General features: G+C 50.7%; 8 protein-coding genes across 8 annotated transcripts; 3 read left to right on the plus strand and 5 right to left on the minus strand.

The window, feature by feature from the left end:
- Window positions 1-430: 430 nt before the first annotated feature.
- Window positions 431-990, minus strand: AUEXF2481DRAFT_44895 (uncharacterized protein). Its single transcript, XM_013483698.1, has one exon. The coding sequence runs from the start codon at window positions 973-975 to the stop codon at window positions 694-696; it is 282 nt and encodes a 93-aa protein (XP_013339152.1). The 5' UTR covers window positions 976-990; the 3' UTR covers window positions 431-693.
- Window positions 991-2,038: 1,048 nt separating this feature from the next.
- Window positions 2,039-3,379, plus strand: AUEXF2481DRAFT_51250 (uncharacterized protein; the record flags this gene model as incomplete). The annotated part of the gene is made up of 1 exon (XM_013483706.1): window positions 2,039-3,379. A coding segment is annotated over one exon (1,341 nt), but the record flags the coding sequence as incomplete, so codon positions are not given.
- A 1,245-nt stretch (window positions 3,380-4,624) lies between these two features.
- Window positions 4,625-8,163, minus strand: AUEXF2481DRAFT_83791 (uncharacterized protein). The gene is made up of 2 exons (XM_013483711.1): window positions 8,110-8,163; window positions 4,625-8,057 (listed from the first exon to the last, which is right to left on the minus strand). The coding sequence occupies exons 1-2, from the start codon at window positions 8,137-8,139 to the stop codon at window positions 5,034-5,036; spliced, it is 3,054 nt and encodes a 1,017-aa protein (XP_013339165.1). The 5' UTR covers window positions 8,140-8,163; the 3' UTR covers window positions 4,625-5,033.
- Window positions 8,164-10,744: 2,581 nt separating this feature from the next.
- AUEXF2481DRAFT_44898 (uncharacterized protein) lies at window positions 10,745-15,094 on the plus strand. Its single transcript, XM_013483699.1, has 5 exons — window positions 10,745-11,599; window positions 11,652-12,357; window positions 12,411-13,343; window positions 13,404-13,708; window positions 13,761-15,094. The coding sequence occupies exons 1-5, from the start codon at window positions 10,945-10,947 to the stop codon at window positions 14,708-14,710; spliced, it is 3,549 nt and encodes a 1,182-aa protein (XP_013339153.1). The 5' UTR covers window positions 10,745-10,944; the 3' UTR covers window positions 14,711-15,094.
- Window positions 14,718-15,079, minus strand: AUEXF2481DRAFT_535111 (uncharacterized protein). Its single transcript, XM_013483737.1, has one exon. The coding sequence runs from the start codon at window positions 14,977-14,979 to the stop codon at window positions 14,773-14,775; it is 207 nt and encodes a 68-aa protein (XP_013339191.1). The 5' UTR covers window positions 14,980-15,079; the 3' UTR covers window positions 14,718-14,772.
- Window positions 15,095-15,337: 243 nt separating the features above from the next.
- On the plus strand, window positions 15,338-16,365 carry AUEXF2481DRAFT_535290 (uncharacterized protein). Its single transcript, XM_013483738.1, has one exon. The coding sequence runs from the start codon at window positions 15,617-15,619 to the stop codon at window positions 16,226-16,228; it is 612 nt and encodes a 203-aa protein (XP_013339192.1). The 5' UTR covers window positions 15,338-15,616; the 3' UTR covers window positions 16,229-16,365.
- A 610-nt stretch (window positions 16,366-16,975) lies between these two features.
- On the minus strand, window positions 16,976-18,286 carry AUEXF2481DRAFT_534738 (uncharacterized protein). Its single transcript, XM_013483739.1, has one exon. It carries the CDS (start codon window positions 18,185-18,187, stop codon window positions 17,069-17,071), a length of 1,119 nt encoding a protein of 372 aa, XP_013339193.1. The 5' UTR covers window positions 18,188-18,286; the 3' UTR covers window positions 16,976-17,068.
- Window positions 18,287-24,850: 6,564 nt separating this feature from the next.
- Window positions 24,851-26,340, minus strand: AUEXF2481DRAFT_48631 (uncharacterized protein; the record flags this gene model as incomplete). Its single annotated transcript, XM_013483705.1, has 5 exons — window positions 24,851-25,025; window positions 25,074-25,282; window positions 25,344-25,530; window positions 25,589-25,908; window positions 26,338-26,340. 5 exons carry the CDS (start codon window positions 26,338-26,340, stop codon window positions 24,851-24,853), a joined length of 894 nt encoding a protein of 297 aa, XP_013339159.1.
- Window positions 26,341-26,572: the final 232 nt, after the last annotated feature.

Raw genomic sequence — 26,572 nt, forward strand, 5'->3', positions numbered from 1 at the left:
AGTTTCGTACAACAGACCTTGTTCATCGAGAGGAAACGGATCGCTTGCTCTCTTGGACCATCTCTCCAATCTTGGGAATCATTGTGGATTTCGACAGCTACTTTCCGGGGCGTCGTGGTTCATCGAGATAGCATAAGATATTGGCAGAATGGTACAGGTATAGGTATATATACAAGAAGGGGAACATGTCTTGCATACGAGGTCCATATCGCATCCCTTGCATATATCTTTTCTTTGCTTCAACGTAAACAAGAAATTTGTACTTGGTTTAATGCAGGATGATTTTCATATTCCGGCAAGTCGTACATTGGAAGACTGTAAGTCGTCTGCTCTTGGTGGACATCTCTCTGGTTTCGGAACTGATTGTGCCTTTTTACAGTAGGTTAACAGCAGTACGTTGTTGCTGGAGAAGCATGACATCTCCACATCCTGCCCCTGGCATGTCTCTCTACGTGATCATCTCCCTGATTCCACAAATGATTCTGCCTTTCCGCAGCAGGTAAAAACCACTAACTACATCGATGGCTGGAGTCGCAAATATATCGAGATCCCGCTCATGGCGGCAGCTACTCCACGAAGCGTATCTTGAGATCATGAAAATCACTGTACCTTTCCACCGCAGGTAAAACAGCAGTATGTCTCACAGCTGGAGTCGCCAACATCTCAAAATCGCGCCCCTGGCGGACAGAAACTCTATGACCAATAATCCAGTCTCTGAAAAATGATATCTTTGCTGTTTACAGCCTGTTTTTTTTGTACAGAGATGTGCCCGCTGAGATGATGACGCACACGTCGAAAAGGTTGTGCAAGCGAATCGGGGCATTTCTGGCATGCGCCATTGCATGCACGAAGAGCGTCATGGCTGTGAAGGAAGTGTTTCAGCTTGATAATTAGGCCGAGCAGCGGCAGTGCCTTTTTTCTTGCAGCGATTATGAAATAGCATGAAGGAGGCTGTGTCGTCACTATCGTGGTCATCAAGTACATATCTTAGGGCGTCTTTTCCTGTAACTGGTGCATAAGGGCAAGGCATAGAATTCATCATCAAGAGGTGCAGCGTGATGGCGGGAATATGATGAAAGTGGTACTTTTCTTAGCACAGGGTTGCCACCGGCAGCAGAGTGGAACACGCAAGAGCAGCTTGGCTTATGCAGGCGCTGCAGGACCTGAACGTTTGAGTTTTGCGGCGAGACGGCAACGGGTCTCCGCTTTGATTTGGACTTTTCGAAGTCGGCCGTGAACGGCGTCAAGGTGGGAGAAAACCTGGGATGATTGTGCTGCGGAGACTGGTACGTAGTAACATGCCGCGTCATATAGGTCGGTTCTGAGAGGCGACTTGAATGCAGAAAAAGGTGCAACGGGAAGGATGGGCTACTGCAGGTGGATGATAAGGTGGACAATAATGGCAAGTGGACGGCTTGAGTGTTTGCGGCTCCTACGGACGAGAACAACAAGACCCTGTCGGCCGGGAGTCAGTGGTTTGAGGGAGGGCAAAGCCGGCATTTGCTGCCTCGTAAAAGCCTTCAATCAACATTCGAAACGTTGTTGTTGTTGTCATCATAGTCTGTAATAGTCAATGATCAAGAAAGCTTGTGCAGTCAATTGATAGGGAATAAAGGCCAGTTATAGCCGTTTTGATCCAGGAGGAAGGCTTCCAGAAGAACCGTGGCTGCGACGTTTTGAGTTGTGTTGACAGTCGGGCTTCCCCTTTTGCAAGAGCTTCTTGTTGACCGCAATCTCGCTCCACTTGGTAGCCCACGACGACATTCAACCTGCACTCCGACAACCAACTACCTACTCCGCCACCCATAATCCACTCGTCTTCCCCATTAGCCCCTCTCCGTCCGACCGACTGCATCTACCGGACGTCTACGCCGCATTGTCGAAGTTTGCAACACACGACGGCTGCCACAGCGCGCATCGACGACAAGACCAGCAACTACCACGCACCGCTCCGCCCATCATGGCGTCTGGGTATTTGCCATGTCGCTCTCCACGCATGCACGTTAGCTAATCGATTGCCTGCAGCATCACTGGAGTATGGCGCTCTTTCTGGCACACCATGACGTCCAACGACCGACACGCCTCGCCCGACATGCCCTACCGTACCGGCGCTCACACTCCTCTCGCTCAAAGTCGACACGCTCCATTGACTTCGGTCGCTACCGCCGCCGAATCTCGCACCGACCTCGACAACCCTTACGCCCAAGACAATGATTTCATGCCTGCCGATGGTCGCATGTCGCCCAATGGCCCGTACTCGCCCGGCCTCCGCTCTACAATGCAGCGTCAGTCCAGCTCAGGGAACCTCGAAGGCGTCGGCCAAGGTGAGATCCAGATGCAGAGTTTCTCCGAAGGTCTCCCCCCTCCGCCGCCCGTTGGCCACTCGTGGAGACGCATCGACTCCTGGGCCGAGAACAACCACGAAGAGCTCTTTGAAAACTTGTGTGAAGGTTGCACTCAGAACGATGTTAACGAACTCGAACACGAGCTTGACTGCACACTGCCCATGGAGATGCGCGAGTCGCTCATGATTCACGACGGCCAAGAGCGCGGCGGTAGACCCACCGGTATCCTCTTTGGCTGCATGTTGCTCGACTGCGAGGAGATTGTCCAAGAGTGGAAACAATGGGCTCGCGTTGGTGACGACTACCTCCGTGCCTCGTCTGCTCCTTACGCTGCACCGCAAGTGCCCAACAAGGCTTTCGCTGGCTCTTCTACCCAGCCCTCGGCCGCTCCACAATCTGCTTCGGGCGCTGGCTGGCGCTCCGAGCTCATGGCAAAACAAGACTCACATCCACCAAACGCCGTCCAAAAAGCTTACGTCCACCCCGGCTGGATTCCCGTCGCAAGAGATTGGGGCGGTAACAACATCTGCATTGATCTCGCTCCTGGTCCCGCAGGAAAGTGGGGTCAAGTCATCTTGGCTGGTCGTGATTACGACTGCAAATACGTTGTCGCTCGTTCGTGGTCTGCCTTCTTGGCCGCCGTCGCCGATGACTTCAGCACTCCCAAGGCCGTTGTCGACGAAGACAGCGGCGAGCTCACCCTCCGCGAATTCAAGAACCAAAACGTCGACCCCTCGTACATGGACATCCTGCGCTGGCGCACAGACCAAAAGTACGGCCGTCGTGCTCCCAAAGGCGCCCGCCCTCAGCAGCCTCTCCGTATCAACAGCAATGTGAAGAACGAATTCAGCAGTCTCAATGGCTTCTCTCCGTACGCCTCTCCTACCGGCAGCGACCGTGGCCGCAGTCCTCAGCGCTTCTCCAGCAACGGCAAGGCTCCCGCAAACCAAAGCCCGCGAGGCCATGTCAGCAGTCCTCTTGCCCGCGTTGCCGAAGAAGCTGCTCCCACTCCTCTGAGAACCGACAATCTCGACGCCGTACTCGACACCTCAAAGAGCAACGACAACTTGCTTAGCATGGACTCACCGCTTCCTCCTACCGTCGACACCTTTGCCGAACAAGATCGCAAGGACGAGAAAGAGAAGGAAAAGGCCGATTCGGCCATCACATCTACCGAAGAGCCTACAAAAGGTGGTGTCTCGACTGTTGACAATGAAGAGATGAAGACGGTCGAGATCTAGGCTATCCTGATGTCCGCATCCATTCGAGGAAAGCTACTCGATTCTTGACCTTCTGGCCATCTACTCCGAGACAGCAGGCCGTAACACACGCCAGCCGTTCCAACAGATGTCCATCTCTTTACTTGTACGTTATAGACCACTTTTCAGTCTCTCCTTACTTTTTCTACTCTCTTGGTTTGCGAATTGGGTGGGAAGGGAAATTTCTAGGATGTCACAAAACATGCATCCACGCACTACTGGAGCGAGTCTCATCATCTATACCTTTGTTTTGAATTCGAATTCTCGCTGGCAGAAAGAGAGAAAGAGAGAGAGAGAGAGAGAGAGAGCGAGAGAGATATGGCGTTCCCTGGTGTAATTTTCAACTTCCTTGTTCTTGTTATTACTCAGCGTTCTCCGAAGCATGGGGCATTTCTCTTATTCGACAGCAAATGGGGAGATGTGGCAGATTTTGATTTCCAATCACCCAAAGAAAAATGATATACATAACCCTTCTTTTTCCACACTTTCCGTGTTCTCTCGTCACCATTTTTCCTCTATCGATTTTTTGCTAGGAGGCTTTTTGAATTGGCATTTGGGACTTGTTTGATGCTGTTTTTTTTTTTTTTGAAAACTTTGGAGATTTGAGAAGGGAAAATGTATATATTCGCAAGCCTTTTGTCAAACTTTTCTCTGATCAAGACCATGGAATTGGATTTAACTGTGCGGACTACATGGTTAAAACTTTTGCTGTTTCCCGAAAAACTACTCGCCAGACTAGAAGGTCATGGGTTCGCTGAGTACCTGCACTCGCTGATCTAGAGCTGTGTGTGGGTCCATCCATCCACCTTCTTGAGAGGGTCAACTCGATCCAACAAGAAGGTTGACGTCTGTGAATCTCATAATCACGAAGACACTGATGTCACGATCTTTTTCTCACAAGATAATTTCCCTTTTCTTGGTTTCCATGACAAAGCTATGCGACGTGTAAGTCGATGTTTTTGCTTACGAAAAGGAAGCTAGCTCATTTTGTGTGTGGTTTTTTTTTCTGAGCTCACTTTACTTCTTTGGACTCGACATCATTATAGAGAAGAAATGCATGTCCATGCAAACGTCCACGGTGTCGCTTCATCACTTTTCATGCGTTCGATTTGAATCAATAATCCACGAAATGGCCATCACAATTTCTCTTTGTAGCTGAACTGGTTCGGGAGGGCATGATTGGTTTGATAGTCTCGTTGAGCTGATTACGCGAAGGGATGTAGTGTTGCAGTCGTTTCCTTCTGTGTTGTGTATAGCCCAATCGTCGCTTTTTTTTGGATATCGAGGGTGTGAAGGGGAAGGTGACATGTGTTTGTGCACATTGGAACTAAATCTGGTTATTAGACTACCATCGTGTGTATTTTTTTCAACTCTTTCGAAAGCCGAAAAAGCATCTTAGCAAGTCTATTCCCAGAATGTGACTGACCCCCTAAACAATCTGTGCAAAAGCAAATCTCGATACCTTTTGCGGCGCTTTCAAGTTCCATGGTGCAGCTCTGTATTGTGCCAACCATACAGCATCTGCATTAAACCCCTCCAACACTTTTTTCGTCCTTTCCCCTAATTTTTCATCAATTGGACCCAATATCCTCAATACATCGTCGAATTTTTCTGCGTCAACTTCTAGATACTCAACAATGGAGATGAGGAGTTTCTCTAGACTTTTCCACAAACTCTTTCTTGATGGATCTACATATCCCACCTCTAGGTTCCTTGTCGTGAGATCCAGAGATGTGTGTTGCTGCGACTTCTGTGTTCCAGACTTGATCTCCCGAGTGACTCTTCTATGCAGAGATAGTAATTCAGGCCATAGAGCATCAATCCTCGTTCGCATAAAGCTGCCGGAATGTTCACACATCATGGATATGATATCCAGTGATCCTGACACTACAAAGACTTCCTCGTCGAAAAGGCGAGAGGTTACTTCGGGCCATAATGTGTTTATGAGGGGTAGGAACGAGTTTTCGTGTTTTGCGAGAGTGGGGATTGTGGTGCGGAGGAGAGAAAAGAGGGATGTGCGGAGGGATGGGGAGGAAGAGGTTAGGTAGTGTTGGGTCAATTGGGTGATTTTTAGAAGGAGGGAGTAAGTTTTGGGAGATGGTGGTTGGGTTTCTGTTGGTTCGGGGTTGTCGACTTGATCGTTTGTCGCAGCTTCTTCTTCTGGGTCGAGGAGACTGGTTGGAGGGGCTAGGTCATCTACTGGTTTTTTGGAAAGTCCTTGGATGATCTCGATGAGCTGCGTGAGATCTGAAGGTTTCCATCGAGTAGAGTCTTTTTGTCTCGTTTCTGAGTCACCAGTTATGGCGAGCAAGGGAGATTTGACTCCCTCTTCCGCCATTGTTCGGAGGACTGCAAACAACAGCTCGACCAAGGATGTATAGCCATGGTAGTCTTCCAGTGCAGCGAAAATGCTTTCGAGAGTGTCTTCCAGATATGGTAGTAGTGATGGGCCAGCCAGCCGCACCATCATAAGCAAAACTTGTGGTCCTTGTGGTGAGACATCAAACGCATTCAGCTTCAAAGCCACAGCATTGACGAGATAATCGACGTTTGACACGATGAGCTCGCCCGCATCCGAGTAACCGCATGAGTCTGCCACGATGTTCAAGCAGGTCATTGCATGATTTCGCACATAGCCAGAGTCAGATCCCAAATGGTGCAAGATAGGATAGAGTGCTTCTACAAGCTCATCTTTGAATTCGGCGCCGAGGCGCTGTGCGTGCAAGGCGACTGCTTCGAGTGCCAAGCTCTTTAGTCTCCAGTCGACAGAGTCATCGTCTTCCAGTACGTCTAGGGAGAAAGAGTAAAGCTGTTCTCGAAGTGACACTGATTGATCCTTGGAGTATAGATCGCCGACAAGCATATCGTTCATGAATCCGTCGACATCATCATGATTATTCCTGAGATCCTGGAGAATCAGCCAGAAGGTCGCTACTTGAGATGTCTTGTCTGAAGCCCTCAGTGCTGGCATGAGATCGGAAGCTAGTGGAAGAGATGATTGTGCTCCCTTCAGACTCTTGAGCTTTCTGCTCACAAAATTCAGTATGATCTCTTGAGACTTGTACTCTGCGAGTGGTGAAGTAAAGGTCAAAGACTTCTGACTTGTCTGAAGCGACATGTCGGAGATGGTGACAGGGGTGACTCGAGCCGTCTTCGTATTACGCTCGACAGACTGTTGCAGGACTGTGGTTACACTATCCTTCAAGCCGGTACCTAGCATTCTCGAAACCATGGACATGTCGACTTCCGTACCAGCGAGGATCGTGTATGCGCCGAACAGCTTCCCCAGCGACCGTTCTTTCGCCTGGTCGTCATTCGACTGCATGATTCGCACTAACGAGATTTGTTCGTTTCGAAACACTGTAGACAGAAGATCTGATATCGCTGAATTGTTCTGAGCCAACATTGCGATCTTGTCTCTGTATGCGGCGTTCGTATCTGATTGTATGAGTAGTAGAATTGTCTCTGCTGCCAGCGCACAAGAATCTGCAAGCGCATGGCTACACTCGGTAAGAAGTGTCAAGTTGAAGTCTAGGACAGCTTCTTGGACATCCTGGCGCTCATGTTTGCGAAGCCTGTTGATGTTCGAGATAGCGACCTTCAACTGCGCAGCCGTTGCTTTGACCCAACTTTCGTCAAGTTTTGTAATTATATGATCTTTCGCTGGTACTTTCTCAACCGCTGTGTCTTCTGTCTTGGGTAAAAGCCGTTTGACCACTTTGTCGCTTAGGAGTGCTCGCAGTAGTGACTCGATGACACGTAAGCCAGGCACTAAAACTCTCCAGTGACGACGACCTTTGGTGTTTGGTGTGAGAGCTTTGGTCCAGGATGATACTATACCAGGCAAAAAGCTTGACAGTACTTCCAGATCATCTATGCAAGCGACCAAAGCCTGCAGAGCGTCGGCGGCTGCCAGTTGAACTTGAAAAGACTCACCATTGACAACGCCCTCGAGGATTACTGAGACAGCATGTCCCAAAGATGGCACATTCGTGGTTCCGACCAGAGAAGCCTTTCCTGCAGAAGTGGTCCTCAGAGACTGGAAAAGCGCCTGCATACATTGAAATCCAGCTGCGCGAAGCTCATCTGTCGCGAGTCCTGTAGGCACCGTCTTGCCTGAGGTATCGCAAGTGAGTGTCAAGAAGATCAACAGCTGACCACTCAGATCTTGATCAATATTTGACTTGGTCCAGCCCTTCGATATGAGTATGCAAAGACATCGCAAACATGCTTCCATCGCCTGCACTGGAAGATCCCGGCTGGCTTTGAGGACTTGTGATATCGGGAAGAAGACATAATCGGCTAATTTGTGATCGAATGCGTCGGGTCGAGAAGTGATATCCTCTAGAGTTTTCGACAGCGTTTCGAGAGTTTGAATGATGCTGTCGGCGTTTCTACGATTGCTCGCAAACGCTAGAATTGACTGACTGAGAGCGATGCATATTGGTTTGAGCTACAAAAAAGTGAGAATCAAATCAAAATAGTAGCACTCTGATAGCACATACTCTTTGAAAAGCCTCATTCCTTCTTTCCATCCTATCGGGCAATTTGGTTTGTTGTTGCGTGTATGAACTTATGAGGGTGGGCTTATTCAGCGCTTCAGGACTTTGAGATGGCTGATCTTGATTGGTCCGCACAGCTCTTGGCAGTCTTTGCTGCGCTCATCACCCTGACTGGACAATAGAACCATCCCAAATCGATCACACTACGTATCACAAGAGTACATTAGTTCTTCGGAGGCATGCAAGGATGCTGACGATCATAGCGGTATCTTACAAGATCATATGTGTCCTATTCGTGGACACGGAGCCTCAAGTCACGGAGAACGAGATCATCCAATTTTTCCAAGCTCGAGGCTTGCTGGACCGACTAACAGCCGTGTCTATCTCAAAGCATAAGCCTATATACGTACGTTCTAGATACAAAGTGGTGTACTCCTATCTGATCATGACAGCTTCTTTCGATGTCAGAAACAGGGACCGAGAACTTCTACGCTCCGAGGACACTTCGGACGTAACTTAAACATGCATGCCCACCAAGGTTGAACGCAGATCCTGCTGCAGCTATGTCGTCCAGATCGTCGTGTGCTCGTCCGAAGCAACGAGCTACCAACCTTGTCCCGAGTGCATGTCAAGATGATCCGAGCACGCGCCGGTGAGTAGCTCGGAGGAAGTACCGATACAGAAGGAAGCGCAGAAGGAGATTTATCTTTGGAGTATCTGTGCAGAAGTTATGCAGTGATGTGCACGAGTCGAGGGCCGACGCGGGAGATCGACGGAGCCGCGAGGAGCCCTGCCTGCAGCGCTATGGAGATTCTGTAAAGAGCTTGTACTGTGATATCTTCACATTATCTATGCGTACAATTCCAGTCGAACAGTTCCTCCACCTCGGCATGTACACAGGCCCGCGAGCTTTTGCATAATCGCACAACGAAGACCAGGGAACGGTTTAAGCCTAGAGGCAGTGAGTCAGGTCGCACTAGAATGGAGATGCACGCCGGCCGTTGGAAGTCGTTGCCCACTTTGCGCCTAACCTACAAAACTTCTTGTAAAAGGTTTAGCAAGATGGACCTTATTAGCGTACCTTCTTATGGGCTCGGACTCTAACAGTTTTAGGTTGTGGTTGACGAGAGTTCGATGCGCTTCTGAATCATGTAACAACAGATGCCCGATGCGTCACTTAAGTAGTGCTTCGATCTGACCATCTGTCGTCGCTTGAAGATATCACTGATCACTGCATACACCTAGCTTAGATGATGAATGCGGAGTGCTCGTTCGCACTTCAACACCCGCATTGAGGGGGATGTGGCTTACTAACGATCAGAGATACCAAGAAAATGTGGCAGTGGTCACCGGCCGTAAAAGCCCTGACAGAATACGGTATGGCAAACTGGTTTCTAGATGCATCATTGAGGAGTTCAAAGTTCCGTGGCGCGTCAAAGGTAGTAAGAGAGCCATGATATTATGTCCACACTGATTTATCACAACTTCGGAGCCACACCTGAAGATAATCAGCTCATGTGGGCCCTTGAGCGTGGAACACCAGTTCAGGTCGAAATTGAAGTCCTTTACTGTCTATCATGCAAGACGGTGTAAAGCAGCGCAAGCACACGCGCCAAAAGCTGGGGCGATACAAGCCGCGGTGCCTCGTGGCTCTGTAACCTTGGAAAGCTATGCCGAAAACCTTGTAAGCGGAGACTGACGGCTTCCAGAAAGAAGGATGCAAACTCTGTAGACGACTTGTCGGAGGTCGTGGTCTTAAAGTGAGTCCTCATGCCTCGAAGGATCAGAGAGTAAGGATCAGATAAGCGATAAGAAGTGATGAATACGAGAGCATATTAGCTGCCGATCAAGTTTGCTAGACTTCTGGAATGCAAGCGGTAAACAAGACGAGTGGGCTGATGCTTGGTGGGATTGAGATGGGTCGTGTACATAGTTGATGCCAGACGGTGAGCACACGGCACATCATACGTCTTTGATCATGCGCTTTCATATGGGATCGGATGTTAACCGGTTCTTGCGAATGGAATGACGACGTCCAATCACGTAGAGGGGGAGCATCGGGGTGCAAAGGGCTTGATTGTCAGGGCAAAGTCGATGGCGAAGCATATCATCGCGTGGGTTGTCGCAGGGTTTGGGGGAAGAGAAGGCTTAGAGTTCAGACCAACCAAAAGATAGTTAGCTAGCTGATTCAGAGGTAAGCCGAGTACCGCTGTTGGAACGACTGCTTGTTGACTTCATGGTGAAGGATTCGAAGAGCCAGCAGCGTGTTTCTATTGCGATGATAGACAGACAATAATAGCAGATAGGGTGATCAAGCTCACAAAGTGTTCGCGTGATAGGAAAGGCAGCTGTTCGAGTGAGACAAGCGGCAGATTAGGACAAGACGAGGGACGGGTAAGTGATTATGGCAATCTGCGCAGGGCTGTACTGCAGCAGTCATAGCGCACGGAGAGGGCGGTACAAAACGGAGAAGAGGAAAGAGTGGAACTCGCAATGACAAAAAGAGGAACTTGGCATGGTTCCGGTAGCATGTTTCTGAATCCAACGCTCAACTGGTTATCGCGGCGCCGGCAGGCTGGTAACCGTTGGATAGATGGAAAATTCATGGAACAAACCAATATTGGGAAGACAAGACAAGTCCGTCGGGCATCAAGATAATGCGAGATGTGCGAATTGAGGAAGCAGGCGCAGGACGAAATAGATGGCGACAATCTGGATAGGCGAGGAAGGCACGACCGAGAAGGTTAATTCCTCCAAGACAGGGGAAACGGGAGTCAGATTGGATTTGCGGACCCTTGGACTTGGTTTGGCAGCGTGGCAGAGAGTTTGAGCGTTAGCATGGCCCCGGCTCGCTCATCGATTCAGGCGAACGCGCGCTATGAGCGTCTTTTGGATGATGGCTCAATACTACCGGCACCTCAGACCAGCTGCTTGTTCGTCATTGCCAGACTGCGGTACTTGGACATGGCCGGCCCTCAGCATTCGGCGCCTGTCAATTTTGCGTCTGTTTTCCGTCCCAGTTCAAGAAGCAGCAACGTAAACACATCGCCGTTCGCACCTTCCCCGAACACCGCAGCCACGACGACTCCCAAGACAAGCAGACGCTTCGCCTCGCTCAGAGGGCTGCATGACCGCACAAACTCATCGCGTCTGAAGAAGCAGCAGCAGCAGCAACAGCAGCAGGCGCCTGCCCGGCCCTCGACGTCGGCGTCGACGGTGCGCTTCCAGAAACAAGACGAACTCGGCGACATGATCGATGCCACCGGGCCCAAGTCACGCCGTGAGCGCACGCTGATCGGCACAGAGTGTGCAGCATGTGAGGAGCCGCTGGAGCACACGTTGCGCGGCGAGCGCATTCTGCAGCTGTCGTGTGGCCATGTCGCTCACGAAGCTTGTTTCTACGAGTTTATCAAGGAGTTTGAGTCGCAGGAATGCCCTTCGTGTAACGCTCCATTGGGGCTCGACACCAGCCGCGGCGGAAACCTAAACTTTGGTAACACCGACAAGTCCTGTCAACCACAATGTCGGTAGCTAATCACTCACAGCAAAACTCAACAACCTGGTCAACAACCGTAGCACAAACAGCCCCGACTTGCGCGACCGTACGCGGGACTCGGACAACACTCCCACGCCGTGGGACGACCCGCCTCGCCAAACTCACCACAGCCATGGCTCGGTGCAAACCGCCATCCTCGACCCAAGCCCGCGTCCACCCACCCAGGCCAGCTTCACTCGCTCTCATCACCACAACAACAGCGTCAACACCCACAACACCCATCACAACAGCATCAACACTCACAACACTCACAACAGCGTGCAAACCAGATCGGTCGAGTCACGTCAGCATGAGAGAAACAACAGTCAAGCGACAGACGAGTCTCGCAATCGCAGGATCGAATACGACCTCCAGTCCATCGCTGCTGACATTCCCAGCCCACGTCACACCGTCAAGAATCCCATACCCGCCCCTACTGTCACTGTCCGCACCGAGTTTCCCACTCTCAATCGAAGTCGTCAGCAGCAAAGCTTGACTTGCTTGGTCACAGTCGAGGTAGTTGACGGAAAATGGCGTCCTGATCCCGAAGACATCGTTTCTCCAGCTACCGACAACATCGATACCATGTCAATGCCCCGCTCGCCTGAGGCTCAACGCCAATTCGACCTTCCGCACACCCCTTCGCACGTCTTGGACCGTGTCACTGAAGATTTGCACACAAAGGTTGACAATTGGCACGGACTGGACTTTTCAAGGTAGGGAGCTCAACAACCTTTCACTCTGATCACATACTGATCTTCAATCACAGATTCGGCAGACTTCTTCTCCATGGCACCATTCGTGTAGGCAAAGACCGCCAATCTTGGCAAGATCTGGAGTGCTACCTTTTCACTGAAATGCTCATATGCATCAAGGAGAAGAAGCCTCAGAACCAGTGGGAGACAGCGTCTGAGTCTGCCAAGATGAGAACAAAGTGTACCCTCAAAGGCTCCATCTTGATCAAGAGACACCTCAAGCAGGTTCAATTCGTTCCTGAGCACGATATTCTCACTCTCAATCTCTCAGTCGCCGAGCTACCACACTTCCATCTTCAATTCCGCGATAGATCACAATTGGATATCTGGAGACGCGCCCTCATCAGTATCAACAGTCTCGAGTTATCTGAAAGCGACGAAGATCTCGAGACCTCGGGGACAGATGAAGACGAGCTCGCATCAAGAGGTGGTAGACGGTCCTCCATACCGTCATCTTATGGTGCTCCCAAGTCTGCCTACACTGCACCCACCGAGTACACCAGTCCTACTTTCCGCGGTACACAAGGATTCAGGCTTCCTGTCACAATCCACGTTCCCCTAGACATTGTGGTTGTCATCCCCATTTCTTCATCCATGCAAGGTCTCAAGATTTCATTGCTACGCGACGTCCTGCGTTTCCTGGTGAATAGTCTCGGTGAGCAGGATCGTATGGGTCTTGTAACCTACGGATCTAGTGGAGGTAGCATGCCTGTTGTGGGCATGACTTCCAAGAAATGGAACGGTTGGTCAAGAGTTTTCGAAGCCATCAAGCCCATCGGCCAGAAGAGCCTTCGCGCTGACGTTGTCGATGGCGCGAACGTGGCCATGGATCTTTTGATGCAAAGAAAGGCGACCAACCCCATCTCTGGCGTCATGCTCATTAGTGACTCCACAACATCCGACATCGAGAGCGTCGATTTCGTCGTCTCACGCGCTGAGGCTGCAAAGTAAGCGCCTTCTGATTCCGGAAGCGACAATGATAGGCGACAATAGCTAACAACTCACAGGATCGCGATTCACTCTTTCGGTCTAGGTCTTACACATAAACCTGATACGATGATCGAGCTCTCCACTCGTACCAAGGCAACATACACATACGTCAAAGATTGGATGATGCTCCGCGAGTGCGTGGCTGGCTGTCTGGGATCTCTGCAAAGTGTTTCACACCAAAACGCTAAACTGAGACTCCGCTTGCCGGAGGGTTCGCCTGCTAAATTCGTCAAGATTAGCGGTGCCCTTCAAATCACAAAGCGTGCCACCGGTCGCGATGCTGAGGCATCATTAGGTGATCTGCGATTTGGCGATAAGAGAGGTAAGCTAAACACACGGGCTCGCATAAACTTCCCATGCTAATGCTGGTATAGATATTCTTGTACAGTTAGCCATCTCACCCGACAACTCAAGTCCCGAACAGGATCTGCAAGACCCTTGGGAGACTATCGTCTCTGGACTCGAGGCATTGGGCGGACCTCTTGATCAAGATGATATGCGCCCGGTATCTGTCGAAGAAGTCCCGCTCATTCAAGCCGACCTCGCGTGGGGCGACATTTTGCGCGAAGGCAATGTTTCTCAGCTACCTCGTCCATCACTTCTCGCAATCACCATGTTACCTCCAGTCTCGAAAAAGACTTCAGTGGGCCGCACATTGACTCCAGCAATCCCACCTCATCCGTCGGTCGTTCAGCGCCGCATGGAGTTGTTGACTTCCGACATGCTCACCAGAGCTTTGACGTTGGTGTCAAGAGGTCAGCATGAGAGAGCCTCGCATCTCCTTACAGAGACTCGAAGCATCTTGAAGGGTCTTGGCAAGGGAGGCCTCCCTCCACTTCCACCACCTTCGGCGCCCCCAACTGCTCGTCTGCCGCCAACTCCTACGGCAAGCATTCACAGTAACGGTAACGATGGTCCCGCTTCTGGCCTTCCTTCAGGTCCGCCGGCTGGTCCTCTACCGCCACCTCCCATGTTCATGGGAGCACCGCCTTCCACGGAGCCAAGACGTACACCTACACCACCTCGTCTTGAGCCCATGAGCCCTTTCACACCTGCTGCCGGTATCGACGCTGATATCATGTCAGCACTCGATACTGAGCTCGCCTCATCTCTGGAATGGATCAACCACCCCGCCGTGTTTGGTCGCGACAGTCGCAAAGCTGTATTGCAGGCCATTGGTGTTATCAGCAGTCAACGCGGTTTCACCATGCGCACACCGGCCGAGAGCCTCTGGGCCACACGTGTTCCTGGTACCAGACGTCTGAACGACCGTAGTCGCGAGTGGCGCGAGACTGGAGACGAGCTCCTCGCCGAGGAGACTTAAAAAAGCAATACGTTGCTAACTTCTAACGACGACTTACGATTTTCATTTCCCTTCGCCTCGATTTATTCCATATCTTTCTTACATTCTTCTAAGATATCCACCTTCTTCTTTTCATTCTTGTCGATACCCGTTTCTTGTCTATCTTGTTCTTCACTTTTCTCACCATTTTTGTTGCCATTCTCTCTGAGGTTGTTGGGAAGGGCCAACGATATGTGTCCTGGAGCTTTTACAGGAAGGAAGGAGATAAAAAAGTCTATTACGCGGTACATGCTGTTTATACTGTGCTTTCGAGCTCTTCTTGCTTTCCGCGCCAGATCAAATTATGTATACCCACTTAGATAGAACGGCATTGTGATCTTCTATCATACTATCTCATCTCGGCTGAATATCTTCGAATCGTGACACATGAAAATTGACAGCTAGCTGCTTGTCTCAATTTCCAGGAGGTGCGCGTTGCTTACTCAGCACGATGCGCTCCCAACCTCACGGGTACGACTTCTTTTCGCTGTCGTCAACACCATCGTTGTTTTCACACCCGAATCGCCTACTCGGTCAATGGAACTGCTCACCATCTCACCTTGTGATAGCCAAGTGCGTTGGCCGCGCACGTGTGCACAGAAATACCGTGGACACGGCCAACTCGATACATGATAGGCTGTATTGGCACGGTGCAGGATTGCTCCAAATATTCATTCATGTGGGAATGCAGCGGTGCGTCTAATTGCTAAAGCTACAGCGCTTAAGGTCGATAAATTCGTGCACAAGGTAGTGGCAGCGTTAATCAGTCATGTCGCTGCTTCATCTCCTGCAAGGGTGCACGGACGATCACGCCAGCAAAGCGCTCTTACCGCTGCGATACATCAGACTTGACTTCTTCGCTGCACCCTATCTTCTATATCAGTCACCATGACCTCTACAGGCATGTCATGCTTGATTCTTGCCGACGGGACATACGTTGATTCGAACAAAATCATGGGGTCGGGCCTGGATGGCTACATTGTGCGAGACCCAGGAGCGTCCATAGTGATGAAGATTCCAAAGCTCTTTGTCGAGCTTTTCAGAGCCTGTCATGCTCGCCGAGTGCTTGTTTTCGATATCGCGCTCCGCAATCTCATGCTTGCTGACAATTTGAGTATCAGAGCCATCGACTTTGCAAACGGTTCGTTGCTTCCACTGAGCGGCGATGAAAAGCTTGTGGATTCTAGAGGCTACACAGCAGACGTCGATATCTTACATGTCACCAATGTCATCTACTCCATTGCCTGTTGGAAGAAGTTTCAGGTCGACTGTGTAGCCATTAACGAATGGCCGGCCGCAGAGACACTACCATCTACTGCAGATCTGCCCCTCGGACAGGTTATTGTAGAGTCATGGTCGCACCAATTCAAAAGTCTTGACGAGCTCAAGCGCGCCATCATGTCGGCAGCATCCCACACTCCAGCAATCCCACGAGACGGAGACCACACCATTCAGAAACCCGTCTTCTTATCTGCGCCCTTGCCTGCATTGCTCTGTTAGTGGCTCGATTCAGATCGTGGAGTCGAGCATGAATCCTACAGCTCTGCAGTCCGGGCATTCGAATTTTCTGTTGGTGGTGGATCCTTTGCTAGTCGATTGGATCACCGTGCAGTTGCTTCCTCATAATATAGCTTCTGGACAACTTCTTCTTTGGGGACGAGAATTGTGTGCTTGCATATGTCGAATTTGACGGGAGTTGGGTCGTCGTAGTAACACATTGCAAGATTTCTAGTGGTCTTTCTAGAAAAGGGTCTAGTGCTGGTGTGTTGCCTCGATGAGCAGCCATGCTGGTTCAAATACCCATTCTCCCTTGCTGAGACGTCTGCTCGATTGGCCCTTGGCCTCGACCAAGTCCTGCATGGACACGTCACCATTGATCGTCAGGCGCCAAATGTTCTGCAGCTCGCATGCAGGTCGAATAGTCACAGTCTGTAGAAGTCGAACGATTGGTCCTGATAGGGTTGGGCGCGTAATTCAGCAAATCGTTTGTAACCTATATCTGGACGATTGTTGGTGGCGTCTTCGAACCCAGAAAGCTACGGCATATTGGAGACTGCCCCAAACTCAAGCCTTCGTGCATTTGGTGGCTGGCGTACCTCTGGTATTTCAGAACGATACAAGAGTGTCGAGAGATTACTATCTCATACAGCAGTAGTGTTACAATATGACAGGAACGATGGAACCAAAACAATGCAACTCAAAACAATGCCACAATATTCACACAATCCGCTATGCTGTACCATGCAATGCATTCTCCATGCCCAACAATGCTTCCTCCTCAATCTCACACCTCTTGCATCTTCCCTCACTCCTACCACCACAAATCCCACAGCCGCATACCTAGTTTGACATCTTCTTTCTAATCGACCCCGAAATGTGACGCAGAATCTTCGGACTCTTGTGTGACTGCTGCTGCTCTACACTAACCACACTCTGCCTCCTTATCAATTGCTCACTTTTTAGTTCCTGGCCTTCTTGCAGAGCTTCGAATTGTGCAGGCGCGATTGAAAAGTCCATGGCTGCGTGTTCGCGGGCTTCTGCTGTCATGGGGCGAGTTGTACTTCGACTCAGTCTGCCCGAGCCCGAGGAAATGCTATTGTGGTTGTAATTAGGGCGAGAAGAGGGAGGAGGTGTAGAGACGACTCGTTGGCCTGTTCTAGGGCGCACAGAGGAGCCAGAGATTGAAGAGCGAGAAGAGCGGGACGAGCTGAATGGAGAGGAGATTTTGCCCATGAAGGAGGATAAACGGCCATGGCTGGTCTTGCGGCGGAGAGAGCCATGCGTATCGGCGCTTTGGGGTCGCAAGGGTGATACTACGCCAGGAGACTCTGCACGTGTGGGGTGGTAGGTCTCAACGTTGCGCCAGAGGTGTTCTTGGTGTGCGTTACGATTGCCTTGCAGATAGTCGGTCGAAGTCACTGAGCGTAGAGGTCTGTGGCGCACAGAGGCTGGACTGTGTAGACGGTCAATCTGCTCGGACATCTCCTCGAAGCGTTCGGGTCCGATGCTTAGATCAGAGTCTAGCATGTCCTTCTCGCCGAGCAGCTCGGCGATCTTCTTGTCGTACTCTTCGCTCAGTGCTTGGAACTGTAGATGATGGTGGTGTTGGACTTGAGATCTCCTGTTCGCGAGTCGTTCTGCGTGCTCAGTAACCAACTTTCTGTCTTGCATCTGGAATTCGTCGACATTTCCTTCAGATGGTGCAGTTGCCATAGTCTTGACACCGTCGTGGTCAAGATGCTCTGCAAAGCTTGCTCTCAGCTTGTTGCGAGCAGCTTCAAGTTCAGTTTCATGCTGAGACTCAAGTTGCTCTTCACGTCGGGCCGTATCATCAGCCATAGCATCGAATCTCTGCTTATAGGCCTGGTTGAGCTGATTTCTGGCCCGTTCCAAGCTGTCGATATGCTCCTTTAACTTCTGGGTAAATAGAGCCTCGCTGGCAGTGATAACCCTGCCCATCTCAGAGTGGTTGGATCCCGAATGAGCAAAGTAGTCTTCGGCGCCTGATCTCTGACTCACATCTCCAATCGAAGCCGACCTGCTGTACGGCGCAGACTTGTTCGCAGGGGTGGTGGGTCTAAGGAATTGGCCTTGTTTGCTCAACGCTGCGTTCTCTGCTAGCGTCTCTTGGAGCTGTGCCTCGAGGGTCTTGAGCTTCGAGTCTGAGTCAGTGCCATTGTCGACCAGAGTTTGCTTAGTTTGTTCTAACTCAATGGTAAGGTTTTCCAGCCGTGACATCAACGCGTCGAACTCATTAGAGATGTCGTCCTTTTGGGATGTTAACTGTGCAATGGTAAGGTCGGCTCTCTGTCGTTCATTTTCCACATTGGCCAGCTTGGTCTCCACTTTCTTCTCCTCAATCAATCTTGTATTCAGTGTCGTAGCTCTCTCCTCTTCTGACGCGATCCGCTGCTTTTTCTCCTTCTCCATCTCCACTCTCAATGCGCCCAACTCCACCAAAAGACCTCGCCTTTCCTCAGAGAGTTTATGAGTATCCTTCTCTGCCTGCTCCAGCTTCTGACTGGTAGCCATAAGCTCTTTTCTCAGCGCCCCCACCGCAGATTCATGCTCCTCCTTAGCCTCGGCTAGTTGGCGGCTCCGTTCTTGCGTTTCTTGGAGGGCTTTTTCTTGAGCTCTTGCTTCTACTTCGGTCAGTCTTTGCTTCTCTTGCTTGAGCTCTTCTTGTAGGATTTGTTGCACACGCACGGCCGATGATTGGTTCTCTTTTCTTTCTTTCTCGAGTTCTACAAGCTGTTGCTCGTACGACTGGACGGACTCAGTCTTTTGGTCTTCGACTTGTTGACGGACGGAGATGATATTCTCTTCATGGCTCTGCTTCAGCTGCGAGATTGTCATCTCTGCTTCTTCCTGGCTGGTCGTTAGCAGTTGTTGAGCCTTCTCTAAATCTTGCGAATGGTTCGAAGCCATATCAGTGAATTTGGTCTCAGCGTCACTAGCTTGAGCCTCCAGAGCTTTCTGGTGGCTGGCTTCCAACTGCTCGATACGAGACTTCAGATCGGCTTGAGCCTTTGCAGCGACTTGCTGCACATCAGCGAGCTCTCGCTCATGATTGATGGCGACCTCAGATAGCTTAGCATCTCTGTCGGTAGCGTGACTGCCGAGTTCCTTCTCGTGTTGTTCACGAAGGGCGTCCAATTGAAGCTGTAAGTTTGCTTGGGCTTCGTCAGCAGCCTGCTGAGCCTCAGAAACTGCCTGCTCGTGGTTGTTCTTCAGTTCGGCAATCTTGTTGTCCTTGTCGGCGATGTGCTCGGCGAGCGCTTTCTCGTACTGTTGGCGTGTATTCTCCAGCTGTGTCTCCATCTCGCTTGCCTTGGCTTGCTCAACCTCTTGACGAACATGAGCCAGTTGAGTCTCGTGGGTACGCTTGAGCTCGGACAACCTCTCGTCAGCTTCGATGGCACGACTGCTAAGATCCTTCTCGTGCTGTTGACGCAGTTCGTCCCCCCACTTTTGCACATCGCTGGTTCTGGCTCGCTCTGCTTCCTCGCGAATGTTCGCCAGTTGCGTCTTATGAGAATGCTTGAGCTCGGCCAATTTTCCTTCAGACTCGCGAGCATGTGACTCTTGTTGACTCTTGTGATCCTTTCTGAGCTCCTCGATCTGGGCTTGTAGCTCGGCGTGCTTTTCTTGAGCGTCGGTCTGAATAGTGGCGGCTTCTAGGCGAACGGTTTCGGCTTCCTCACGAGATTTCTGACTTTCAGCAGATTTGCTCTCAACTTCCTTGCGCAAGGAGGACAGTTCAGCCTGGTTATCGAGGTGAAGCTTGCTTAGCTGCTCATTAAGCTCTTCGACTTGTTCTTCGACAGCCTCGCGAGCTCCAGTGGAGCGCTGCTCATGGATTTGGATGGTCTCATCAAGCTTGTTACGGTGGGCGACATGCAACTCTTCGACCTTCTGCTGGTGTTTCTGAACGGCCTCATAAGACGCGGCCTCTGATGCTTCCTGAGCCTCGGTGAGCTGGGCGCGATGCCTATCTTCCAGTTCCTGAATATCCTGTTTGTACTTCTGGGCAGCTTGGAAAGAGTCAGCCTCAGAAGCCTTTCGCATAACCGCAAGCTGAGCATCGTGCTGGGCTTTTAGATCCTCAATCTGCTGCTGTTGCATTTTCACTGCCTCAGAAGAAGTGTTGTCTGAAGCTTGCCGAGCCTGCTGGAGCTTCTCACGGCACTTTGCTTCGGTGTCCTCGAGCCTTAAGCGATGGTCTTCCTCGAGCTTTCTGAGGCGCTCCTCGTGGCGCTTATCAAACTCGCTGCGGAGAAGGCCAAGATTCTTAAGATGGTTGGCTTTGACATCCTTGAGAGCAGAAGCGTTGTGCTCCTCGAGCTGTCGAACACGATCCTCGCTGCTCTCCTGAAGCTCGGCGCGCAAGGCATCCAACTTCTGCTTGTGCTGTTCTTCGGCCGCCTTGGAATGCTTCTCGTGCTTAGCTTCGACCTGGCGAACGTGCTTTGCGTGAGATTCATTGCTTTGAGCCAGCGATTCTTCGGCGAGTCTAGCCTTTTCAGATGCTGCGTTGTGTTTTGATAGATGCTCCTCCTCCAGGCGCTCAAGCTTCTTTTGCAAATCAGCCCAAGCCGCCTCGGCCTCTTTTCTGGATACACGAAGTTTTTCCTCGTATTCATCCTTCAAGGCTTCCAGACGTTCGTGCAATTTATCTTGAGCAGCGGATGCCTCCTTCTCGTTGCTCTCCAGATTATTCTCGTTCTCTGCCTTCAAAGCTTCCAGTTGCTGCCTGAGTGCATTCTGTGCATCGAGAGAGTCCTTGGCCGTGTCATCAAGCTGAATCTTGTGTTTATCGCCAAGCTTCTTAAGCTCGTGTGCTGATTGCTGTTTGGCAGAGTCCTGTGCAGCTTGGAGTTTTCGCTGTTCCAAAGCGAGACGTTTCTCGTGAGCGTCAGTCAGATTCTGAATATTAGTATCGTACTTCGACTTGGTAGATGCGAGTTCGTTGTTCATCACCTCACGCTTGGTCTTTGCTTCTTGGACCTGTGCAGCTAGATCGTTCTGTATCTGGGTCAAGCGCTCCTCCAGTTCACTTACGCGAGTCTGGGCACCATCGAGAGCCTGTTCCCTATCTTGTCTAAGACGACGCTCTTCTTGCACTTCTGCCTCAAATTTGATTCGGGCCTCAACGCCTTTCTCCTCGTAGCGAGTCTTGACAGCTGTGAGCATGGACTTGTGATTTTCTGCTGCTGTGTTGAGTCGCTTCTCCAGTGCAGCATATGCCGACTCATGGGCTTGCTTGGCAGACTCGAGATCCTCAGCGTGTCTCTTTTCACGCTTCTCTTGTTCAGAGCGAACCTCCTGGAATCTACGCTCAGCTTCTTTCTCAACTTGATTTGACTCGGTTTCTTGGGTCGCCATAGTTGACTTCAGCTCATTGATATGGCGCTCGAGCTCAGAAACTGCGGTGTCGTGAGACTGCTTGATATCAGCCAACTCGGTTGCTGACTGTGCTGTGGAGTTCTTCAGCAGGTTCTCGTGCTCTTGTCGCAAGTCGTTCAAGGCTTTCTGATGGTCGCGCTCGGTCTGCGTGCGAATGGTTTCATTGGACCTTTCAGTCTCTGAGAGTCGATCAATAGCCCTCTTCAAATCCTTGGAAACATCTGTCAACTCCTTGTCTTTGGCTACCCGTAGCTCATCCAGACGTTTGCGAGAGTCTTCAAGATGGCTTGAAAGTTGTGAGAGTTCCTTCTCCACCTGGTCCTTGGACTGACATATTGCCTCACGCTCCTTCGATGCGGAAGACGCTTGCTCACGAGAAGCATTCAACTCTTGTTCAACTTGAAGCTTAGATTCGCGAAGTTGCTCGAGCTCGCGAGCGGCTTGAGATGCCTTCTCTTTGGAGGCAGTGAGCAGTTGCTGAGTCTTATCTTTGGAATCGCGAAGTTGCTTGACTTCATCCGACAGTGACGACACCTTGCTACGAAAGAGGGCCAACAGTCTCTCGACCTCTCCTTTGGACTGCTCTAGATCAGCGAGATCCTTCGACAGGGAAGCAGACTTCTCCTCAGAAGCAGCCAATTGTTGGTCAACGTTGTTCCAATCTCGATGGAGTTGCTCGAGCTCTGTACTAGATGCGACTTTCTCTGCTTGCGAAATGCTTAGCTGTTGCTCGACCTTCTCCTTGGCTTGGCGAAGGCTTTCAAGCTCTGAGTATGTCGACGAGGTCTGTTCCAGAGAGACGGCCAACTTCTGCTCAGCCTCAGCTTTTAACTGACGCAATGACTCAAGTTCTTGACCAGACGAAGATGCTTGCTCCTTAGATAATTCGAGTTGTCGTTCAATCTGCGTCTTTGTGTCGCGAAGAAGTTGGAGTTCCTCCTGCGAAGATGCGGTTTGCTCTTTTAGAGAAGCCAATTCAAGTCCGATCTCGTGCTTCGACTGACCGAGCTGATCAAGTTGTTGGGCAAGGGAGGACGCACGGGCTTGAGAAGTGGCGAGTTGCGACTCAATGGTAGTGATTCTAGCCCGACTTTGCTGGTCGTCCTCCTCTCTCTGTTTGGCTTCTTTCATCGCTTTCACAAGCTTTCCAGCCACCTCTGCGAGCCTTGTCTTCAAACCACTGTCAGATTCCGCCGCGCTTTGACGGAAGCTGGCCAGGTCGTTGAGCACAGCTTCGTGCTGTTGTTTGAGCTCGTCATGGACCTTTAGCGCATGTTTGTTGTGTACATCGAGTTGATATGCATGGTCGTCTTGCGCCTTCGAAAGCTTCGAACGGATGTCGTCAAGTTCTCTAGTCTTGCTGGCAAGAGAGTTCTCGATGGTCTTCTGGGCTCCGGTGTGTTGGTCGAGTGCTTTCTCAAGCCTGTCAACGGCATCTTCCTTCTCTTTCTGAGTGGAAGAAAGCTGGGTCTTCGTATCATCGAGCTCTGCGGCAACAGCGGCCTTCTCGCCTCTGAGCGATTGCAACTCTTCTTCGGCTCTGCGTCTCTCAGTTTCGCGCTCAGAAGCTGCAGTCTCCAGCGCCTGAGTAGCTGCGGCCAGCTGCTTCCCGAAGTCAGCAGCCTTGATCTTGAAGGTTGCGAGCTCAGCGTCGATATCGGCCTTGGATGACTTGAGATTGCTCAAAGCCTCTTCGGCTTTGTTTTGCTTGGTATTGCTGTCCTCGATGGATCTTTGAAGCTTCGCAGAGGCCTCAGTGTTGGCTTCTTGGAGGGAGGCAACCTCTTGCGACTTCTCTTCCAAAGACTTGCGCAGCGATGCCTCAAGGTCTGCCAAGCTCTTGATTTGTGACTTTGCTTCATCAGCAGTAGCGGAGACTTCTGCAATTTTCTTTTCCAGCTCTTGAATCTTCTTGTTGGCGACTAGTAGAGAAATATTCAAATTCTCCTTGTCTTGTTCGGCAGCCTTTGAAGCCTTCTCGAGATCACGAACTGATGCATTGGCCTCTTCATACAGCTTGTGATACTTGTCGCTATCCTCACGTAGTTGTGACAATTGACTTTGGTTCTCCTCGTTCTCTGAGGTCAATGCATTGTTCTTCGATACAAGCGCGTCGAGAGATTGCTTGATTCGATCTCGTTGTGCCTGACTCTCTTCCAACTCTTGCACAATCTTGTGAAGCTGAGCAGCAACAGTTTCCTTCTCCTCGATCAGAACATCGATGCGACTTTCGGCATCCTCTAGCCATTCTTCTCGGTTGCGCTTGACTCTTTCTAGTTCCTCACGAACTTGAGCAAGCTCTCGGAGATGCTGGTCTTGTGCTCGCTCAAGATCAGCATCGGAAAGGAATTCGTCATCGGAGTCGGGACTGGCGGTCGGACTGGGATGTTGTGATTTGCGTAACCTCTTCTGCAGAGTCTCGAGCTCTTTGAGGATGTGTCCTTGGGTGATGTTTGTGTGGAAAGACCTTCGGAAGACCTGGTGGCTGATGTTGGAGCCCGAAGATAGGCGGACGAGCTCCTTGATACGTTCTACGTCCCCAGTGAGAGCAGCAGGGACTACCGGCGACCCATTGGCGGCATCGATGGGTGGTGATGACATGACGTTTGAGTCTGCCGAATTAATGTGTACAGATGCGGAGCTCGGAACGAGCAAAAACCATAACGATCGCTAAGGCGCAGAATCTAACAGACGCAACAACTCAATTCAAGGAAGAATATATACAGAGCAGAGAGAAAACATGACCTGGCGTGACGAGGAAATTGAGACGAACAAATTCAGGCCGCATACTCGATTCAGGGTCCGACGCTTCCCGAAGCTTTGGCTGTCGTTCACCGCTCACCACGAAACAACACAACAAACTTCTTTGCTTTCTCTGCGCTGGAACAACTGGATGGATCAACGGATAAGTGTTTGGTCTCGATATTCCACGCCCACGTTGCGATTGCATAAAGTCGTAGATCAAGCACCGACTCCTGCAGCCACACCGCCGCTCCTGCATCGTCCATGTTGAGCCTCAACCTCTTGACTATGAAGTCATACCGCTTTTCAACCTTCTACGTTTGCACATTTCTCTCTCTCTCGAAACGCGACAAACAATCGCTCCACTTGCCATCATAATACACGGAAATTTTCTGGAAAAAGAGTCTGCTCCTCGAGGGCTTGCTTTTTGTTCTACCGGAATTAATATTCTCCGTACCTTTCTGATTCTGACATTTAAACAATGGAGTCTGTCTTCTCTTTCTTGGACCTTGCGAACGAAGTCATGCGGTAGTATGCTCCAGGAATACCCATCCACTCCTCGTTAATGGGGCTCTCGCCGGTGAACATAAGAAGATCATACAAAAAGCCACCAAAGACGCAACCAAAGAACGGCGACACCATCGGAATCCTGGAATATGTTAGCAAACGTCAAGCTGCCAAGGCTTTGTGGACATACCAGAAGTAGTAACCTCCTGCCGACCAGACCTCATTGCCATATCCAAGGAAATACGACATAAGACGAGGACCGAAATCTCTGGCGAAGTTGATAGCATAGCCTGTCTCCCAGCCCCAGCATGCTCCGATACCGAAGATGATGAAGAAAAGTCCGAGCGGTGTGAGGTTGCCTGAGCCAAGGTTCGAGTCGTCTTTCAAGGCAAAAATCAACTACGCCGACATGTGTTAGTATATGTTGGAAATAGTGGCAATGCTCAGAAAGAGTACTTACAAACATAAGAAGAGCACTGGCGATAAATTCCGAGAAGAACATACCCGTCCGTGTCATGAACTCGGCGGGATATGTGCAGAAGATACCAGCTGTTGAATTGGCTCCGGTCACTGTTCTGATACCGGCACCTCCCTCGAAGGTGTCGATGGCCGATTTGTAGTTTGCGTAGACAACACCGGCAGCGCAGCTGAGAAAGCTCGTCAGTATAGAACAACAATACTGGAACACACCATGGATGAACTTACAATGCTCCGAGGGTCTGAGCCAACATGTAGATTGGGAACTTCTTCCACGGGAATTTTCGGAATACACAACTCGAGAAGGTGACGGCAGGGTTGAGATGAGCACCACTCTTGCCGCCGGCGTACACACCCAACATCACACCAATACCCCAACCCCAACTGATGGACTGGTAGTCACCCTTCTTACCATTGCTCAGGACGACTTGGGCAACGACACCATCACCGAACATGAGAATGATAAACGTCCCGATGAATTCAGAGAAGGCATCTTGGCACATCAATCGAATTCTGGGCCAAAGGAACTTGGGATCCGTTTTATCCAACTGAGCCGCAGTGGGTGATCTGTTGAGTGGCACACCAGTCTCGACGAACTTGGGTTGTGATGCTACCGAATCATCTGAGTCGGCGCGGTTGTGTTCGATATGGCTGATCTCCAGATCAGAAAGTTTGTCCGAGAACACATCAGGATGGTGCTTGACATCAGACATGATGGATCTGTGATGAAGAGTGTCGATTGAGGAAGAGAAAGATGCTCGATGAGATGTTCAAAGTATCCTTGTGCTCTGGGGACAGCCTTATTTAATGGTCTGACTACGACTGCTTTTTTGCTTTCTGATCCCATCACATCCCGCCTCCTTGTCTTGGATCCGATCCCAAGCAGAACCCTTGGTCGTTCGGTAGTCGGACATGAGAGCACAAGTCACGCTATCATCACAGATCTAACCAACTCAACCACTCAGCTGCAAGCGTGCCATGGTGCCGTTACGAGCACGCCGTTGCTTAGATGGCAGCAGGTACTGTACCTTGCCCGCGGCTTACATCCTTCGAAGCAAGCCACCGCTTAGCTACTTTCCTGCAGGACTCCAGAGTGTTCACTGTGCCGACAGGTTCCAGGTGGAAGAAGCGGCTAAGGACTCCTGTACCTCTCCCAACGTTACTACCCCGCTGTAAGAGCAGGTAGGGCGCGATCAGTACCACTCTTTACGG

The sequence above is a fragment of the Aureobasidium subglaciale genome, assembly GCF_000721755.1.
Source record: "Aureobasidium subglaciale EXF-2481 unplaced genomic scaffold scaffold_38, whole genome shotgun sequence".
Lineage (NCBI taxonomy): Eukaryota > Fungi > Ascomycota > Dothideomycetes > Dothideales > Saccotheciaceae > Aureobasidium > Aureobasidium subglaciale.

What these genes read in the sequence shown, in the direction of transcription:
- AUEXF2481DRAFT_44895 (XM_013483698.1), bottom strand. Translation starts at nt 975, where the DNA reads ATGACCACGATAGTGACGACACAGCCTCCTTCATGCTATTTCATAATC.
- AUEXF2481DRAFT_83791 (XM_013483711.1), bottom strand. Translation starts at nt 8,139, where the DNA reads ATGGAAAGAAGGAATGAGGCTTTTCAAAGA. An exon ending in GGAATGAGGCTTTTCAAAGA is followed by an intron (nt 8,058 to 8,109) that starts GTATGTGCTATC and finishes ACTTTTTTGTAG; the next exon opens with CTCAAACCAATATGCATCGC.
- AUEXF2481DRAFT_44898 (XM_013483699.1), top strand. Translation starts at nt 10,945, where the DNA reads ATGGCCCCGGCTCGCTCATCGATTCAGGCGAACGCGCGCTATGAGCGT. An exon ending in CACGGACTGGACTTTTCAAG is followed by an intron (nt 12,358 to 12,410) that starts GTAGGGAGCTCA and finishes CTTCAATCACAG; the next exon opens with ATTCGGCAGACTTCTTCTCC. An exon ending in GCGATTTGGCGATAAGAGAG is followed by an intron (nt 13,709 to 13,760) that starts GTAAGCTAAACA and finishes ATGCTGGTATAG; the next exon opens with ATATTCTTGTACAGTTAGCC.
- AUEXF2481DRAFT_535111 (XM_013483737.1), bottom strand. Translation starts at nt 14,979, where the DNA reads ATGTACCGCGTAATAGACTTTTTTATCTCCTTCCTTCCTGTAAAAGCT.
- AUEXF2481DRAFT_535290 (XM_013483738.1), top strand. Translation starts at nt 15,617, where the DNA reads ATGACCTCTACAGGCATGTCATGCTTGATTCTTGCCGACGGGACATAC.
- AUEXF2481DRAFT_534738 (XM_013483739.1), bottom strand. Translation starts at nt 18,187, where the DNA reads ATGGGCAGGGTTATCACTGCCAGCGAGGCTCTATTTACCCAGAAGTTA.